Genomic DNA, 18592 nt, shown 5'->3' with positions numbered 1-18592 from the left:
AGCCTAGCCATTCCCCATCTGCGAGCATTTGATTAGTAAAGCTTTCACCACAGGTCACTTCTCATGTTTTTGGCCTCTAGGCAGCAAGCAGCCAGACGTGAGCCAGTTGCAATAGCAGCATTATTGACAATAGCAAAAGGTGGAAGCAACCCAACTGTCCATCCACGGATGAATGGATAAACAAAACGTGGTATATATATATATATTATTCAGCCTTAAAAAGGAAGGAAATTCTAACATATGCTACTATATGGATGAAACTCGTGGACATTACACTAAGTGAAATAAGGCAGTTATATAAATACAAATGCTGTATGATTTCACTCATGTCAGGTACCCAGAATAGTCAGATTTGTAGAGACACAAAGTAGAATGGTGGTTGCCAGGAGCTGGGGATAAGGAAGAATGAGGAATTATTGTTTAATGAGTACAGAACTTCAGTACTGCAAGATGAAAAAGTTCTAGAGATGGATGCTGATGGTGGCTGTATAACAATATGAATGTACAACTGAACTGTACACTTATAAATGGCTGAGATATTAAATTTTATGTGTATTTTGCCACAATTAAAAAAAAATTAAATGAAAGTAGGCCAGGCGCAGGGGCTCACACCTGTAATCCCAGCACTTTGGGAGGCCGAGGCGGGCAGATCACTTGAGGTCAGGAGTTCGAAACCGGCCAGGCCAACATGTGAAACCCCGTTTCTACTAAAAATAGAAAAATTAGCCGGCGTGGTGGCGCATGCCTGTAATCCCAGCTACTCGGGAGGCTGAGGCAGGAGAATCGCTTGAACCCTGGAGGCAGAGGTTGCAATGAGCCAAGATCGCGCCACTGCACTCCAGCCTGGACGACAAGAGCAAGATTCCGTCTCAAAAAAGAAAAAAATAATGAAAATAAAAAGAAACTAACTGTGACTGAAGAACAACCCACATCAATGAAAACCAGTAGGGAAAGGAGACCTTCCCACTGCCCAGCTAATCATAGCCTGACCACCAGGCTGTGGTAACTGGAAACCAACGGCGTGGCAAGTGTAGGTCTGGGGCTCCGCGCAAGGAAGGACTGCAAGGAAGCCGCAGGTTAAAGTGGGTCAACCCGCAAAATAGGCTGCCACTGCGCAGGCGCCTATTGCGCCTACCAAGACACCTTTTAAACGTGCCCGGAAATGACGCCTGTAATGCTGAGACAGACTCCCAGAAGATCTGAGCGAGTCGCGTAGCTGAGCCCGGCGGGGGCTGGGGTGGTGCTGCTGCTATGAGCTGCACCATCGAGAAGATCCTGACAGACGCCAAGACGCTGCTGGAGAGGCTGCGGGAGCACGATGCGGCCGCCGAGTCGCTGGTGGATCAGTCGGCAGCGCTGCACCGGCGGGTAGCAGCTATGCGGGAGGCGGGGACAGCGCTTCCGGACCAGGTCAGGCAGAGGGTAGGAGTCCAGTGCTCTCGGATTCTGGGCACTGAAGGGTGGAGAGCGAGGTAAAGTGGGAACTCGGCCTGGAATTTATTCCCGGTCTCAGAGGGCGGCGGTGAGACCATTTTCCTGGGTCGGGGCTGAGAATCCTGCCCTGGAGCCCTAACTTCTGCCTCTTCAGTTGCATCTGCCGCTGTTCTCTTTAAGGCATGCTTAGTCTGTCTCTATTTGTCCAGTATCAAGAGGATGCATCCGATATGAAGGACATGTCCAAATACAAACCTCACATTCTGCTGTCCCAAGAGAACACACAGATTAGAGACTTGCAACAGGAAAACAGAGGTTAGTCAGGCCTTTTCATATCTGGTAATAGTTTAAAGTTATTGCAAAATTGCCCTAAACATTTACAAAAGTGTACATATATTTCCAGGTCAGTACTTTTAGTAGGAGAGTCCTCCTGATCTGGCCCAGTAACAATAAAGTTTGTTAGATTACCCTTTTCAAGGTCATCTGACTAATATTGCAGCAGCTTACCAAAGAGGTGCTGTGTAGAGTTGGAATTATTGCATGGTTTATTTTTAAGCATCCTCAGATGTGTAACAAAAGAGTTCATAGCCTCATGGACTTAAAATTTAATGTTTAAGTATTAATATAAACACTGAAGGTAAGATTTAAGGTTTTGTTTATGTTCTTGTTTGTGCAAGGTGAAGCAGCAGAATTTTATTCTAAGGGTATATATTCTTAGGCTTGATTAGTACATTATTAATGATTGTGGTATTAATAGTTGTTTACCAGAGGGGTTTCACATATATCATGCTACTGTATTCTCATATCTTCATTTTTATCTACACAATGCAGTTAAGAAATAGGCTCAGAAGAAGCTAAATGATTTACTTATGAGTATTAACCAAGCAAGTTACAGAACTGAACTCAAACACATGTCTTCTGATGATACATCCATTGTTGTTTCTGCAAGACTTTGCTTCTCTGCCTAGAAAGTTACCTTTCACATAGACTTTAACTGTTCAGTTTTGCGGACTTAAACATTGATTTACAACTTTAGATTCATATTATCTATATAGTGTTACAAAATTCCAACTGTTAAGACTTTGGATTTGGGAACTGTCTCTCAGACATCACTGCCAAGTTCTTTTATTTTTTGCCAGAGCTGTGGATTTCCTTGGAGGAACACCAGGATGCTTTGGAACTCATCATGAGCAAATATCGGAAACAGATGTTACAGTTAATGGTTGCTAAAAAAGCGGTGGATGCTGAACCAGTCCTGAAAGCTCACCAGTCTCACTCTGCAGTAAGAAACTTTGAATAAATTCGAAGTGAACCAAATTGAAATCTTGAGATTGTTTTAGATTGTGTGCTTGTTTTTTTGCTTTGTGAGATAGGGTCTGGCTCTTGTCGACCAGGCCGTGGTGTAATGGCACGATCTCGGCTCACTGCAACCTCTGCCTCCTGAGCTCAAGCCATCGTCTCACCTCTGCCTCCGGAGCAGCTGGGACTACAGGTGCACACCACCACGCCCTGTTAATTTTTGTGGGGTTTTTTGTTTGTTTGTTTGTTTGTTTGTTTTTTGGTAGAGATAACATTTCGCCATGTTGCCCAGGCTGATCTGAAACTCCTGGGCTCAAGCGATCCACCCACGTTAGCCTTCCAAAGTGCTGGGATTATAGGCATGAACCACTGCGCCTGGCCATGTGTGCTTGTTTTTGAAGAAAAGTAAGCTCATTTTCCTTTCATGTTTATCACATTTGTTGTTTATTTTGCCATGGCTTTGTAAAGATATGAATAGAAAGAAGGAGGATGGGGCTGCTCAGATCCTTTTATTTGAGTGGGACTAAGGTTCCCCCTCCCTCACCAAGATCTCTTTTGAAAATGTTCATGGTGAAAAAAAAAAAAAGGTGAAAAAAAAAAAAAAAAAAAAAAAGAAAATGTTCATTAATTCTTAGCGCTCCCACCAAACATAATGCCAGTTAGTGTTGAAGCTGCCTGGTAAACACTTGGTTGGTTATTACTTATACATTTAACTTAAGCTCCTTGCTTGTAAGGCGCATGAATTCACATTTTATTCCTAACATAGTACCTGACATATAGCAGGCAGTCAGTAAACCTTTTATAAACTGAACCACATAGTATCATACTATGTTGTTAGGGGAGAGAAGTATGGTTTTTTAAAAAAACAAACATGGCATAGTTTCTGTTCTTTGCTAATTTGGGAGGCTCAGTAATTGTCCTTATGTTTGTAGGTGCTTCATGGTTGTCATTGTACATTCTTGTGTACTGTATCATTTAATTCTAGATGTATAGGGTTGGAGCCTACTACTTCTGTGAGATGTAGTGAAATATAAGCTTCATCTTAAATTCCATTGAATGCATTTTACTGACTTAAAAGTTTTAGGAAACAGATATTTTAAATATTTGAATGGCTTTCATCTGGAAGAGAAAAATAGATTTTCTTCTCGTATGGAGGAAAAAACTTGAACCTTGAAAGAGACAGAGTTTACTCAGATAGATAAACTTTCTAAGTGATATGTCCAAAGATGGAATAAAGCACCTTGGAATGTAGTAAGCTTCCTGCCAGTAAAAGTATTCAAATTTAAGTTAAACAGCCACTTAGAGATAGTATCCAACATCCAATGGGTAGTTAAACTACAATTGATTTTTTTTTTCCATTTCAAATCTTTTTATTGGAGTGTGGACCTACTGGGGGATTGATGCACTGGACATAGATAATTTTCAGAAATGAAAATAACATTGCTTGCATCGAATCAGATTTCACCCACAAAAATGACTAAGGCCTTACCAGAGTTGGCATTGGATGAAACCTTATTCCTTTATGGAAAGGGAATCATGTAGCCTTCTATTTCTGAAATAGACTAAAGATTACTCATTTATTCTCTGCAATTACAGCCATCAGATCCTTTGAAATCTTGGAAGGCATGAGATGATGACATGAGTGTAACACAAATCCATATTGAAGAGTCCAGTATTTTAAAATTCCCCATGTTCACATACCAAAGGGTTACTTATGAGCTGATGCATATCACAGATAACCATATGATTATCAACTTGATGTCTGGGCAAAGAGCGAAAACAGAAAATGCATTCTACTCTTCACTTCTTGGTTTTAAATATAAGAAACATTATATATATTTTAAAAAACTGTATTCCTTAGTAGTGGTATTAATAGAACATATACAACTGGAATGAGGATCCCCTTAAGGAGGCCTTTTTTTTGTTTTTTAAATAAGTTCTAGGGTACATGTGCAAAACGTGCAGGTTTGTTAACATGTGTATACATGTGCCATGATGGTGTGCTGTACCCATTAACTCGTCCTTTACATTAGGTATTCCTCCTAATGCTATCCGTCCCCACTCCCCCAACCCTATGACAGGTCCCGGTGTGTGATGTTCCCCACCCTGTGTCCAAGTGTTCTCATTGTTCAATTCCCACCTATGAGTGAGAACATGCGGTGTTTGGTTTTCTGTCTTTGTGATAGTTTGCTCAGAATGATGGTTTCCAGCTTCATCCATGTCCCTACAAAGGACATGAACTCATCCTTTTTTATGGCTGCATAGTATTCCATGGTGTATATGTGCCACATTTTCTTAATCCAGTCTATCATTGATGGACATTTGGGTTGGTTCCAAGTCTTTGCTATTGTGAATAGTGCCGCAATAAACATGTGTGCGTGTGTCTTTATAGTAGCATGATTTACAATCCTTTGGGTATATACCCAATAATGGGATTGCTGGGTCAAATGGTATTTCTAGTTCTAGATCCTTGAGGAATCACCACACTGTCTTCCACAATTGATTTTTTGAAAAAAAATAAAAATAAAAAAATTATCCGTGAATACAAGGTCACTTTACTATGGCTTCGTGTCTGAGGACTAAAATTGTAGGGAAACTCCATTGTAACTTCTGTATCATAGATTAAATGAACTTTTAAAAATCGTAATGCACATGCTTTTACGTTCTTTATATCTACAGAACAGGTGATTTTTCCACATTTGTTTCCTTAATATCTTCACAGGAAATTGAGAGTCAGATTGACAGAATCTGTGAAATGGGAGAAGTGATGAGGAAAGCAGTTCAGGTGGATGATGACCAGTTTTGTAAGATTCAGGAAAAATTAGCCCAATTAGAGGTAAGATTGTAGCTAATTTAGGTTCACAGTATTTCATAGTTTTCCGAGTCTGGAAGATATGCCATCACTATCCCATCACTGTAATATATTGATGTTTTCTGTGTGCTCATGATTTAAAATTAAAACTCCTCCTTCATACCCTTTTATACCCTTTTGAAGAAAGGAAATATAGTAAACAGCAATCAATGGAAATACCAACTATGTATTGGCAAGAACTTGAGGTATTATCATATGGGAATGTAGAGGGAGTGGAGGGGAGAAGTTATATGTGAGATAAAATCCTTCATCTGCCATAATAAGAAGTGAAGTAGATAATGTCTAAAATTGATGATCAGGAAATAGCAGTATAAGCATATTATTTAGAATTACAGAATTAAATACCAAAAGAAATAGATAAAAGTGTTAAAAGTGGTTGCATTTGGGGTACAAAGCCAAAGAACTGCTTGTATAAGCCTTGTAGTCTTGATTTCTTAAAAGCTATGTTTATGTCATATTTTGATTAGAATAGGAATATGTTACAAAAAAAGTTCGGGGTATTAGTGTGCTCATAAAATTGTTAAGGAAAAGCATTTCAACTTTGAGAGGCTGAGGTGAGTGAATTGCTTGAGCCCAAGAGTTCAAGAGCAGCCTGGGCAACATGGCGGAACCCTGTCTTTACAAAAAAATACAGAAAATTAGCCAGGTGTGGTGGTGCACACCTGTAATCCCAGGTACTCAGAGGCTGAGGTGTGAGGATCACCTGAACCTGGGAAGTCAAGGCTGCAGTGAGCCACGATCATGCATGCCACTGCACTCCAACCGAGTGACAGAGTGAGACCCTGTCTCAAAAAAAAAAAAAAAAAAGCAAAGCATTTCAGTGAATGGTTTGAATGCTGCTTATTACAAGGTGCTGTCCTGGGGCCTTTGAGAAATACCAGAGAGAAAAAAACAGATACCTGCCCAGAGTCTAGTGGAAGGGATAACCCTAGTATTATATGATATTAAATAGTATGTAAATGCTAGGAGACAGATACAAATACCGAAGGAAGCACTTCATGTGGTAGAAGATTCGTCGACCACAGGCTCTAATCTCTTAGTTACTCTAGCTGGGACTTCCGCACATCTTGGTGAAGCTAAAAATGCTTTGGTTTACCAGAGTTTTCTGCAGAGGATAAGGATGAAGAGCAGAAGCTAGAAATCAAAGGTAGTGACAGGTCCCAAGTAGGAATTAGGAGCTAGTGAAATGATAGCATGACCTTCTATTTATCCCCGATTTACCTCACTTACGGAAACAGCCCTAAGGAAATGTGGGGCAAATTCTACCTTAATACTTCAAGTAGAAAATACATGACCACCAGATTCAGACCCCAGCAATACCACATCCAAGTTGTCTGAATTTGGACAACTGTTAGGAATTTTGTGAGCCAGAGTATCCTCATCTGAAATATATGGATGTAGGCAATGATACCTACCCTACAGATTATTGTGAGATAACATATACAGGGCACCCAAGTAGTACCCAGCTACATGCTCAATAAGTAATTTCTTTCCCCCTTTCCTTCCATTTCTCTAGAACTGTAAGATATCCAGGAGAGGAGATTAATCAGAGTGAAACGATTATTAGGAATTTTTTAAATAAAAGAAATAATAGTAAAACTGTGGGAACCAAGAAGAATATAACAGTGAATTCCTCAAATGGAGAGGACCTTGTTTTTTGTTTCTCCTTTGTAATCCTAACACTTGGTATGTAGAAATTACTCAGTAAATTACTACTACAAAAGAGTATCATTGCCTACATCCTACATGTAAATGTTTGTTAAATGAATAAATAAGTAGTATTTAAGGAAATTCTCAACTAGTGGATTTTTTGTTTCCATAAATTTTTTAAAATTAAAATAATGTTTTCTGCTCCTGGCTCAAAATAATGTGTTGTTGTAATGCAGTTTGACAGTAAAAATACCAGAAATAAACATGCCTTTTTTTTTCCAGCTTGAAAATAAGGAACTTCGAGAATTATTGTCCATCAGCAGTGAGTCTCTTCAAGCCAGAAAGGAAAACTCAATGGACACTGCTTCCCAAGCCATCAAATAACTGAACTCTGAATGATGGCTAGAGATTGTCTATCAAGGAAGGAAGTTACTGTCTTCCCATTCAAGTACTGTCCATTAAGTGTCTTGCCTCAGATTTGATTTAATCTTAATTAAAGGTATCAGGTGGCAATTTAGAATTCCAGTCAATATTGGCTGTCCACAGTTCTCAGATGTGTTAATGTGAATACTACATGCTGAATTTCACCATTCCTTTCTCAAAGAGACTACTTTTCATTTCTGGGACCTTGATTTATATAAACTATGTTTTCAGTTCTTTGTTATTTTTCACATCTCTGAAACTTTGAGCATTTTTTATAAGCCAGCAATTTATTTTACATAGCATTGTAAAATACTCTTCTAGGAAATTTTAGGAAAGATTAACTTTTTAAATCTATTTGGCATAAACCTTGATTTTTTTTTTCCATTTGACAAAAATAATACAATTCCACAGAACTAGATCAGCAGATTCTCTGATTTGTAATGTCATTCACCTGTGACATTTTAAGTCTCTCTGGTGCTAAGAATTGGCACTTTATAGCCTGGTGCCTTTACTTTTAATTTGAGAGAACCTACTGCTAGTTCCAGGAAACACACTTGGAAATAAGTCAGCTATTTTTTTTGCCCAGTGATGCTATAGTTGTCATATTGTCCAAAGTTCATATTGTTCAAAGCTGAGGAGCTTGTCCTGTGTATGTGAATGCACACATGTGCACTTAGTTCAAATACTAAAAGTAGCTTTTATTAAATATAATCAGCCAAAAACACACAAAAAATAAAAAATATATATATAAGTAGTCAGTTTTTCAATGTTATCCTACTAGTTCTACATTCTATTTTAATTTTTATACAATTTCCATTTTATAGTTAAGAACCATCACTTACTTGGATTGGATGTCTTTCATTCCTAGCACTAATAGTTGGCTTTCTTTTTTTTTGTTTACATAGAAGCAGGGTTTTTTTAATCTTTTTTGTTTGTTTGTTTAAGCTATATAAAAAGGTGAGGAAGCAGTTTTGTTACCTAATGAAAATTATTACACTCATAATGCTGTGTAGGCAACATTGAGATTCAAATGCCCAGTGGTCAACTGGGTTCACTCATCAACTCATTCCCGTCCCAGTTTACTCACATTTCAAATTTATAAATTTCTTCATGTTATACTATTCTATTTAGATTTGCCCAGAATTAGTTGAAATAATGCTAAACCTGTCAATATTTTCCAGTAACATTAAGCACCATACTGCATGGGAGAGACACAGTACTAAAAAGAGTTGTTAGTGCTTTATGTGAGTGATATTTCTTTCGTAATGCTATAAAGAACTATAGTTAAAATAACAAAATATTTTAAAGATGTCCTAAAAGCATCTGATCCCAGTAATAACTAATGGATGTCATCTAGAGCAGTGGGTGTTAATGCATAGGTATATGTCATTTAAGAATTTTTCAAATTTATGTTTGATATCCTGCATAGAATTTGACAAAAAAACACTTCCAAGTGTGAGCATTTTTTATTTCATTTCCCAAGAGTAAGTAAGTAACTATTAGCCCAGCCATCTGCCTCGAAGTATACCTTAAGTGACCCCATAAATCCATTCAAGAGGCAGGTACTCTATACCATTTGGCAGCCACGGCCAAACCTACCATGGCCAGATTTCAGTGAAAATGATGAAGTAATCAAATCAAGGTATAATATGGTGTCCCTTTATCTGCTTTATGTTCCTTTAGAGCTGTTTATAAAGTTCTTTATATCTCAAGTGTTAGGATAAATCGACATACTAACTTTTCCCCCTGCGAAATTAAAAGCCTGAGGTACAAGTCTAAGAAGCTTTTAGTGCTCTACATAATATAAATTCTGGCTGGTGTTAATGCTATGAAGATAATGTGTAGTTAGAAAATTGAGTCGGGGAGGAATGCTCTTCATTTTAAGTGGATTTTAAAGTTTCTCCTTCAGTGGATGAAGAACTTGCCTGGTTTGCAAAAATCTTAGTTCAAAATTATATTTTCTAACAACAACTGCATTTTGAGAAGATAAGCTAATTTTACTCAGTAGTAAGTCAAATTAGGAAGTGCAGAGGGTTTTTTTACATATATATAGCAACCTTGTCAAGTGGTCCTCACAAGAGTCATAAATACTTTGTAATTAGCACAGTATATTCAGCAGTGTATAACTCTACAAATAGTACCTTATATTAGTGTAGTATTATGTCAATATCTTATGTATAATTCTTATATTAATACCTTATGCATAATTGGATTCAAACATTGAAGGTCTATTTTAGTGTTCTTCAAAATGTGCTTCCCTGACCTACTGAAATAGAAATTTGGTGATGAAGTTCAAGAATTTGTATTCTAATCATCTCAAACAATTCCTAAAGACACTAATTTTAAAATATCTAGGCCCCATTGTGTAATAGTTAGCACTCTAAAAGATGAAAAAGAAAATAGTCTATGTGCCAACCACTTCATTAATACTTATGAATTTAAAAATGAAAAAGTCTGGTACAGGAGACAAGTATATATATAAAATTATAATGCAGTGTGATAAATCCATTATAGTATGTATAAGATACAGAAGAGGGACTTTAAACTTGAGAATTCAATAGAGATAATAAATGGGTAGGAGGGAAATAGAAAACTTTGGTGCCACAAAAGCAAAGTATGTATGGTATTGCCAATAATAGCTACCATCTATTGAGTGCTTTACTACCTGTCAGGTACTGTATTATATAAACTCCATTTTAACTGTACCTCATTTTGCAGATACTCAGGCACAAGGAGGTGGTTATTTGTCCAAACTGGAACCAAGATTCAAACCCAGACAGAGTCTTAAGCACATTTTTAATCACTAACTAACTTGAGATGCCTAAATGCCAAATACTGTTGGGAGTTCAAGTGGTTCTTGATTAGCAAAATCTATTTTTATTAGTGCAAAAGAAACACCACAGCTTATAAAGTATTATGAATTCAATAAATGGAGTCTTAACTAATGAGATATTATTTTCTAGAATGGTGTAGCTGAGAGTATGTGTGATTCAACTGAAAGGAATAATGTATAATCAGTGACTCTTACTATATACAGGAAAAGGTGCAGTTCTGTCTTTCAAATCTGCCTCCTTACCATATTGGCTTACATCCCTCATGCTGTTTTCTTGTGTTTGCTAGAAAGTTATTGCCAAGCCAAATGTCATGGCCATGTTGAAGGCAAGGAAGAAAAAATGGAAATGGCCTGTGCCAGCTATATATATCGCCTTTTATGAGGGAAAGCAAAGCTTTCTCAGAAATCCCAAATGGATTTCCCCTTGACTTAATTGCCTGACCAGTTAAATGGCCACTGGTACCTGCAAAGAAAGCAGGGTACATAGCTGTCCCAAATAAAATCAGTATTAGCAAGAAGAAAGAATATTGAGAAAGCAACTAACAGTGTCTGTGACTGTGACATGTCTGTGACTTTATATTGTCAAGTCCTTTCCCCTTGAATATAGTTTTGGAAGAATTAGCTGAAGGAGTGTGTTGATATTGAATGGCCAAGAGAATGGGCTGTAGCAGACATCTGTCATTTCTCTTTTGGCTGCCCAATATCCTAACTCCTGTGTTTAAGGAATCCCTCACCTAATGAGGCAGAGCATTTCTTCCTCCTAAAGAATTTGAAAGTACCAGGTAATGTTTTCTCAGCCTCCTTTTGCAGCTAAGGAAGAAACATCTGCCTTCAATTTTAAAATTAGTGATACAAAGAAGGAGGGAACCATGCAGATTGCTTTGAAGATGGTGATTAACAACACTACTGCATTCATCTCCACAGAGGTACAGCAAAAGTGATTTAGTTAGCGATAACCTCTAATTCTATTTTTTTTATTTTTATTTTTTTGAGACAGTCTTGCTCTGTCAACCAGGCTGGAGTGCAGTAGCACTGTCTTAACGCACTGCAACCTCCACCTCCTGGGTTCAAGCGATTCTCCTGCCTCAGCCTCCCAAGTCGCTGGGATTACAAGTGCCCACCACCATGCACAGCTAATTTTTGTGTTTTTAGTAGATGGGGTTTCTCCATGTTGGCCAGGCTGGTCTCGAACTTATGACTTCAGGTGATCCGCCCGCCTTGGCCTCCCAAAGTGCTGGGATTATAGGCGTGAGCCACTGTGCCTGGCCTGTAACCTCTAATTCTTGTTTGCTGGCTGTCCTAGAGATCCTGAGAATTACTTTTAATAAAATCATTTTTTTGCTGTTATTAAAATTAACCTGAATTGCCTAAAACCAAGAACTCTGCTTGATAAAATAAGCATAGTTTTAGGAACAGCCATGCAGATATAAATTTTATCAACACTTTATACATAATTTGGGACTTATATTTAAATGTAATATTTGATGCTTATAAAAGGGTAAATGTGGAATGCAAATAAATTATCAAGCATAATAACTCATCACCTAACTTAAGAATAACATTATGAGTGCTTGTATTTTATCTATTTGAGCTCTTCTCCTATCTTTGCCCACCCCCCCGCTCTCTTTTTAATAGTTTTGTTCGCATGTAGAAAGACCTAAAATACATATGTATCCCTAAAGTGACTTATTTTATAGTTTTCTTTCTTTTTGAACTTCAAAAAAATTGTATCATACTCTATGTAGTCTAAGGATTTGGTTTTTTTCACTCAACATGTCTCTAGAATTCACAAGTTTTATTGTTTTATAGCTGTCATTTTCATTGATGTATATTTCATTGTTGGGTTATACAACATATTGTTAAGGAATACATACATATATAATAAATTATACATTTTTAAAAAAATCCTTGCTAATATTTTACTTACTAATTTTTAATTCTCCCTTCCTCTGCCTCATTTATATTAAACACATTTAACTATAAGATGACATATTTCACATTCTGCAGTTATTTCACTGATAATATCTCATGGCAACTTTCAGAGTGAATTAAGGGGTATTATCTGCTAATATAGGAAAAAGCAGATAATGCTTTTTGTTTTGTCACTCCTGTAATGCTAAAGAGGAGGCAGAACCTTCAGAGTTTCAGTTAGCTACAACTTCACTCAAAATTTCATCTAGGCTCGTAGAAATATGTGTGGAACTAATTGATGAATGTTTGTATGTTACTGATTGTAACATTCATTTCTATTTCTTATTTTAACATCTTTGATATTGGGATATGTCTTACACAGGTACAGGTTCCGATGTGGTTGATTGTAAGCATATACAAAATTGGTTTGCACTTACGGTGGATGACTGGACAAAGGCAATCTGAATATTTCAGTCAAACTCAGGACCATGTGAAAAAAGAACATGGGTTTTGGCCATTTTCTGTACTTTCCATTGACACCTTTTTATCAAGAGTGTGCCACCACACAAATTTGGAGTATGGCTGGCTGTATTAGTTTTCTACTGCTATATAACAAATTACCACAAATAACAGTTTAGAGCAACATCCACGTATTATCTCACAGTTCTGTAGGTCTGAAGTCCATGCAGGGCTCAGATGGGTTCTCCTCTCTTGCACTCACAAGGCTAAAATCAAGGTGTCAGCTGAAGCCAGCATCCCATATGAGGCTCCAGTCTCTCTCCCACGTTCACGTAATTATTGACAAAATCCATTTCAGTACAGCTCTACAACTAGAAGACTCTCTTCAAGGGCAACAGGAAATATCTCTGACTTCTTGTCTCCCACCTCTAGACTCCTTTTTTTTTTTTTTTTTTTTGAGACGGAGTTTCGCTCCCGTTGTCCTGTTGCCCAGGCTGGAGTGCAATGGCTCGATCTCAGTTCACTGCAACCTCCACCTCCCGGGTTCAAGCAATTCTCCTGCCTTAGCCTCCCGAGTAGCTGGGATTACAGGCATGTGCCACCATGCCCGGCAAATAGACTCCCTTTTAAGAATACACCTAAGTCAGGTCCAACCAGAATATCTCCCTCTTGATTAACCCAACTGATTAGAGATCTTAATTATATCTGCAGTAATCCCTTTGCCATAAAAGAGATATAAGTGATACAGCTTCTCCTATCCACGTTTCACCTATGCTTAAGATGGGATGATACAAGACACGTACGATGCCAGTGGGAATCTTGGTGGCCAGCTTGGAATTCTACCTACTCCAGTGGCTTTTAGCAGCTCAGAATAAAATCCTGGAAACCATGAAGCACTCTTTGAGGAAATGCTACATTATCAGTGTTCTTGGTGGGCTCAAAATAATTCTGTGTGGGAAAACCTGGATATCTATGAACCAGAAAGATTCAGCAAGATGCACCAATGAATAGTGGGCTAAAATTTAAGCAAAAACAGGATATTTATATACGTTTGCGTTAGTTCCTAGAGTTGCCATTACAAATGAACTCAAACTGGGTGGCTTAAAACAAATTTATTCTTTCATAGTCCTGGAGACTAGAAGTCTCAGGGAGAATGTGTTCCATGCCCCTCTCCTAGCTTCTGGGGTTGCTGGCAATTCCTGTTCCCTGATTTCTAGATGTATCACTTCAATCTCTTGTCTTCATATGGCATTCTCCCTGCATGTCTCTAGTCAGTGTATAAAATTCTCTCTTCTAAGGACACTACTCATTGGATTCAGGCCCACTCTAATCCAGTATGACTTTATCTTAACTTGATTACCTCCACAAAGGCCCTATTTCTAAATAAGGTCATATTCTAAGGTTATGGGTGGGAATGAATTTAGGGGGGACACTATTCAATTCAGTACATTACCAAAGCATTGCCCTGCCCCCAAATACTCACTAATTACAAAGGGAAAAGTAGTAATTTTACAATGGAGAATCCTGGCAGACATCAACTGATTAAGGTAAACATCATTAATAATACACTTCAATGGCTGGGCAAGGTGGCTCACACCTGTAATCCCAGCACTTTGGGAGGCCGAGGTGGGTGGATCACCTGAGGTCAGGAGTTCAAGACCAGCCTGGTCAACATGGTGAAACCCCGTCTCTACTAAAAATGGAAAAATTAGCCGGGCGTGGTGGTGGGCGCCTATAATCCCAGCTACTTGGGAAGCTGAGGTGGGAAGATTGCTTGAACCTAGGAGGTGGATGCTGCAGTGAGCCGAGATCATGCCACTGTACTCCAACCTGAGCGACAAGCGTGACCTCATCTCAATAATAATAATTGTAATAATACACTTCAACATTATATACCCCTGATATTGAGCAATGATAGGCACATAACCTCTGTAGTGTTCCAAATAATGTATAACCTCAATCTAATCAAGAGAAAACATCAGACAAAACCAAATTGAGGGAAATCTGCAAAATAGCTGACTGATACTGTTTTAAAGTATGTATATATAGAGAGAGAGAGTCAGTGTCTCACTCTGTTGCCCAGGCTCACTGCAACCTCTACCTCCTGAGTTCACTCCGCTCACTGCAACCTCTACCTCCTGAGTTCAAGCAATTCTCAAGCCTCAGCCTCCAGAGTAGCTGAGATTGCAGGGGCCTGCCACCACGCCCAGCTAATTTTTGTATTTTTACTAGAGACGGGGTTTCACCATGTTGGCCAGGCTGGTCTCAAACTCCTGACATCAAGTGATCCGCCTGCCTCGGCCTCCCAAAGTGCTGGGATTACAGCCATGATCCGTCACACCCAGCCTGTTTCAGTGTTAAAGTTGTAAAAGACAAAGACTAAAGAACTGTCATAGAAGGGAGACAAAGGAGACATAAAAACTAAATGCAGTGTGGGATCCTAGATTTGATCCTGGAGGAGAAAATGGACATTGTTGGAATAACTGGTGCAGCCCAAATTAATTTTGTATTTCAGGTCATATTATCATGTCAAAGTTGATTTCCTAGTTTTGAAAATTGTTCTATAGTTATGTAAGGTTAAAATAGGAGAAGCAAGTACAGAGTTTATGGAAACTTTCTGTACTATTTTTCTACCTCTTCTGTAAGTGTAAAAATCTAAAAAAAAAAAAATTCATCCCCCTGATTTCTAATGAGGCTGGGTATAATTTCAAGTATTTGCCTATACAGGTTTTAAAAAAAAAATTGACCTTCAAGTATTTTCTCCATTTTGCTTTTCTTTCCTTTTGGCTTTTTCTTATTAATGTATTATATATTCATGATACCAATACATTTTTTATATGATGCAAATATACTAGTCTGTTGATTTTTTAAACTTTTTTATGTTGCCTCATGATGAATGGAATTTTTAAAATATGGTCAAATTTATTACTGAAAAGAAAGAGATTCAGAAGAGTTAGACTTTGTGAAGAAGTTTTAGGAATACCTTAACAAATTTATTTTGCCATTTTTTTTTTTTACTTCATATACACACAAAAGGGAGACATGATTTAAATCTATGTCTAGGCAGGGCACAGGTGGCTCATTCCTGTAATCCCAGTACTTTGGAAGGCTGAGGCAGGAGGACTGCTTGAGCCCAAGAGTTCAAGACCAGCCTGGGCATCGCAAAACCCCATTTCTACAAAAAAATACAAAAATTAGCCAGGCGTGGTGGTGCATGCCTATAGTCCCAGCTACTCAGGTGGCTGAGGCAGGAGGATTGCTTGAGCCTGGGAGATGGAGGCTGCAGTGAGCTGAGATCATGCCACTGCAATCCACCCTGGACAACAGACTGAGACCCTGTCTCCAAAAAAAAAAAAAAAGTTTAAAATAGCCCTTTCAATAAATATAAAAATTCTAAGTAGTGAAAGTTTTATTTCATAATTGTATTAGTCAGTTCTCGTGCTGCTATAAGGACATACCCGAGACTGGGTAATTTATAAAGAAAAGAAGTTTAATTGACTTTCAGTTCTGCAAGGCTGGGGAGGCCTCAGGAAACTTACAATCATTGCAGAAGGGGAAACAAACACGTCCTTCACATGGTAGCAAGGAGAATGAGTGCTGAGAAAAGGGGGAAAAGCCCCTTATAAAACCATCAGATAGGTTGGGAGTGGTGGCTCATGCCTGTAATCTCAGCACTTTGGGAGGACGAGGTGGGTGGATCACTTGAGGGCAGGAGTTCAAAACCAGCCTGATCAACATGGTGAAATCCCATGTCTAGTAAAAAAAAAAAAAAAAAAAAAAAACCTCAAAATTAGCTGGGCGTGGTGGTACACGCCTGTAATCCCAGCTATTTGGGAGGCTGAGGCAGGAGAATTGCTTGAACCCAGGAGGACGAAGTTGCAGTGAGCTGAGATCGTGCCATTGCACTCTAGCCTGGGCAACAAGAGCAGAACTCCGTCTCAAAAATAAATAAATAAATAAATAAATACAAATAAAACCATTAGATATTGTGAGAACTCACTCACTATCATGAGAACAGTGGCACAGGGGTAACAGCCCCCATGATTCAATTACCTCCCATCAGGTTCCTCCCACGACATGTGGACATTATGGGAACTACAATTCCAAGTGAGATTTGGGTGAGGACACAGCCAAACCACATCACTCCGCCTATGGCCCCTCCCGAATCTCATATCCTTATATTTCAAAACATGATCTTGCCTTTCCAACAGTCCTCCAAAGTCTTAGCTCATTCCAGCATTAACCCAAAAGTCCAAGTCCAAAGTCTCATCTGAGACAAGGCAAGACCCTTCCCTTATGAGCCTATAAAATCAAAAGCAAGTTAGTTACTTCCTAGATACAATGGCGGTACAGGCACTGGGTAAATATACCCTTTCCAAATGGGAGAAATTGGCCAAAACGAAGGGGCAATAGTCCCCATGCAAGCCTAAAATCCATTACACCAGTCATCAAACCTTAAAGTTCCAAAATGATTTCCTTCAACTGACTTGATGTCTCATATCTAGGTCACATTGATGCAAGAGGTGGGCTCCCACAACCTTGGGCAGCTCCACCCCTGTGGCTTTGCAGGGTACAGCCCCCCTCCCAGCTGCTTTCACAGCTGGCGTTAGGTATCTGCAGCTTATCCAGGCATACGGTGCAAGCTGTCAGTGGATCTACCATTCTGGGGTTTGGAGGATGATGGCCCTCTTCTCACAGCTCCATTACGCAGTGTCCAGTGGGGACTCTGTGTGGGGGCTCCAACCCCACATTTCCCTTCTTCACTCCCCTAGCAGAGGTTCCCCATGAGGGCTCCACCTCTACAGCCAACTAATGCCTGGACATCAAGGCATTTCCGTACATCCTCTGAAATCAAGGCGGAGGTCCCCAAACCCCAATCCTTGACTTCTGCACACTCGCAGGCCCAACACCATGTGTTAGCTGCCAAGGCTTGGGGCTTGCACCCTCTGAAATAATGGCCTGAGCTGTACCTTGGCCCCTTTTAGCCACAGCTGGAGTTGAAGTAGCTGGGACTTAGGACACCGTGTCCCAAGGCTGCACATATCCCAAGGCTGCACAGAGCAGGGGGTCCTGGGCCTGGCTCAGGAAACTATTTTTCCTTCCTTGGCCTCCAGGCCTGTGATGGAAGGGGCTGCCATGAAGGTCTCTGACATGCCCTGGAGACATTTTCCCCATTGTCTGGATGATTAGCATTTGTCTCCTCATTACTTACGCAAGTTTCTACAGCCAGCTTGAATTTCTCCCCAGAAAATGGGTTTTTCTTTTCTACTGCATCATCAGGCTGCAAATTTTCTAAACTTTTATGCTCTGCTTCCCTTTTAAATATAAGTTCCAATTCCAAACCATATATTTGTGAATGCATAAAACTGAATGCTTTTAAGAGCACCCAAGCCACCTCTTCAATGCTTTGCCACTTAGAAACCTCTTCCATTAGATACCCTAAATTATCTCTCTTAAGTTCAAAGTTCCACAGATCTCTAGGGTAGGGGCAATATTCTGCCAATCTCTTTGCTAAAGCATAGCAAGAATCACCTTTATTCCAGTTCCCAACAAGTTCCTCATCTCCATCTGAGACCACTTCAGTCTGGACTTCATTGTCCATATTATTATCAGCATTTTAGTTCCAAACTTTCCCACATCTTCCTGTCTTCTGAGTCCCCAGTTCTCTAGGAATTTCCAAACCTTCCCACATTTTCTTCTTCTGAGCCCTC

General features: G+C 39.1%; 1 protein-coding gene across 2 annotated transcripts; it reads left to right on the top strand.

Annotated features, from left to right (window-relative positions):
• The first annotated feature begins 553 nt into the window (after positions 1-553).
• SIKE1 (suppressor of IKBKE 1) lies at positions 554-12416 on the top strand. 2 transcript variants are annotated; one of them, XM_008973540.5, is made up of 5 exons: positions 554-1422; positions 1644-1749; positions 2574-2716; positions 5456-5569; positions 7538-12416. In XM_008973540.5, exons 1-5 carry the CDS (start codon positions 1252-1254, stop codon positions 7637-7639), a joined length of 636 nt encoding a protein of 211 aa, XP_008971788.1. In that variant the 5' UTR covers positions 554-1251; the 3' UTR covers positions 7640-12416. The 2 variants fall into 2 exon arrangements, with proteins under 2 accessions (XP_008971788.1, XP_003805690.1); XM_003805642.6 differs by having other exon boundaries at positions 1151-1410.
• Positions 12417-18592: the final 6176 nt, after the last annotated feature.

This window comes from Pan paniscus, chromosome 1, assembly GCF_029289425.2.
Source record: "Pan paniscus chromosome 1, NHGRI_mPanPan1-v2.0_pri, whole genome shotgun sequence".
NCBI classification, from domain to species: domain Eukaryota; kingdom Metazoa; phylum Chordata; class Mammalia; order Primates; family Hominidae; genus Pan; species Pan paniscus.
The sequence above is the reverse complement of the archived record's forward strand: the minus strand, read 5'-3'. Positions and strand labels throughout refer to the sequence as shown.

Bases quoted from the DNA above. Each gene is read 5' to 3' on its own strand.
- SIKE1 (XM_008973540.5), top strand. From the start codon at position 1,252: ATGAGCTGCACCATCGAGAAGATCCTGACAGACGCCAAGACGCTGCTG. The intron at 1,423-1,643 runs GTAGGAGTCCAG...CTATTTGTCCAG, and splicing joins CGGACCAGGTCAGGCAGAGG to TATCAAGAGGATGCATCCGA. The intron at 5,570-7,537 runs GTAAGATTGTAG...TTTTTTTTCCAG, and splicing joins AAAAATTAGCCCAATTAGAG to CTTGAAAATAAGGAACTTCG.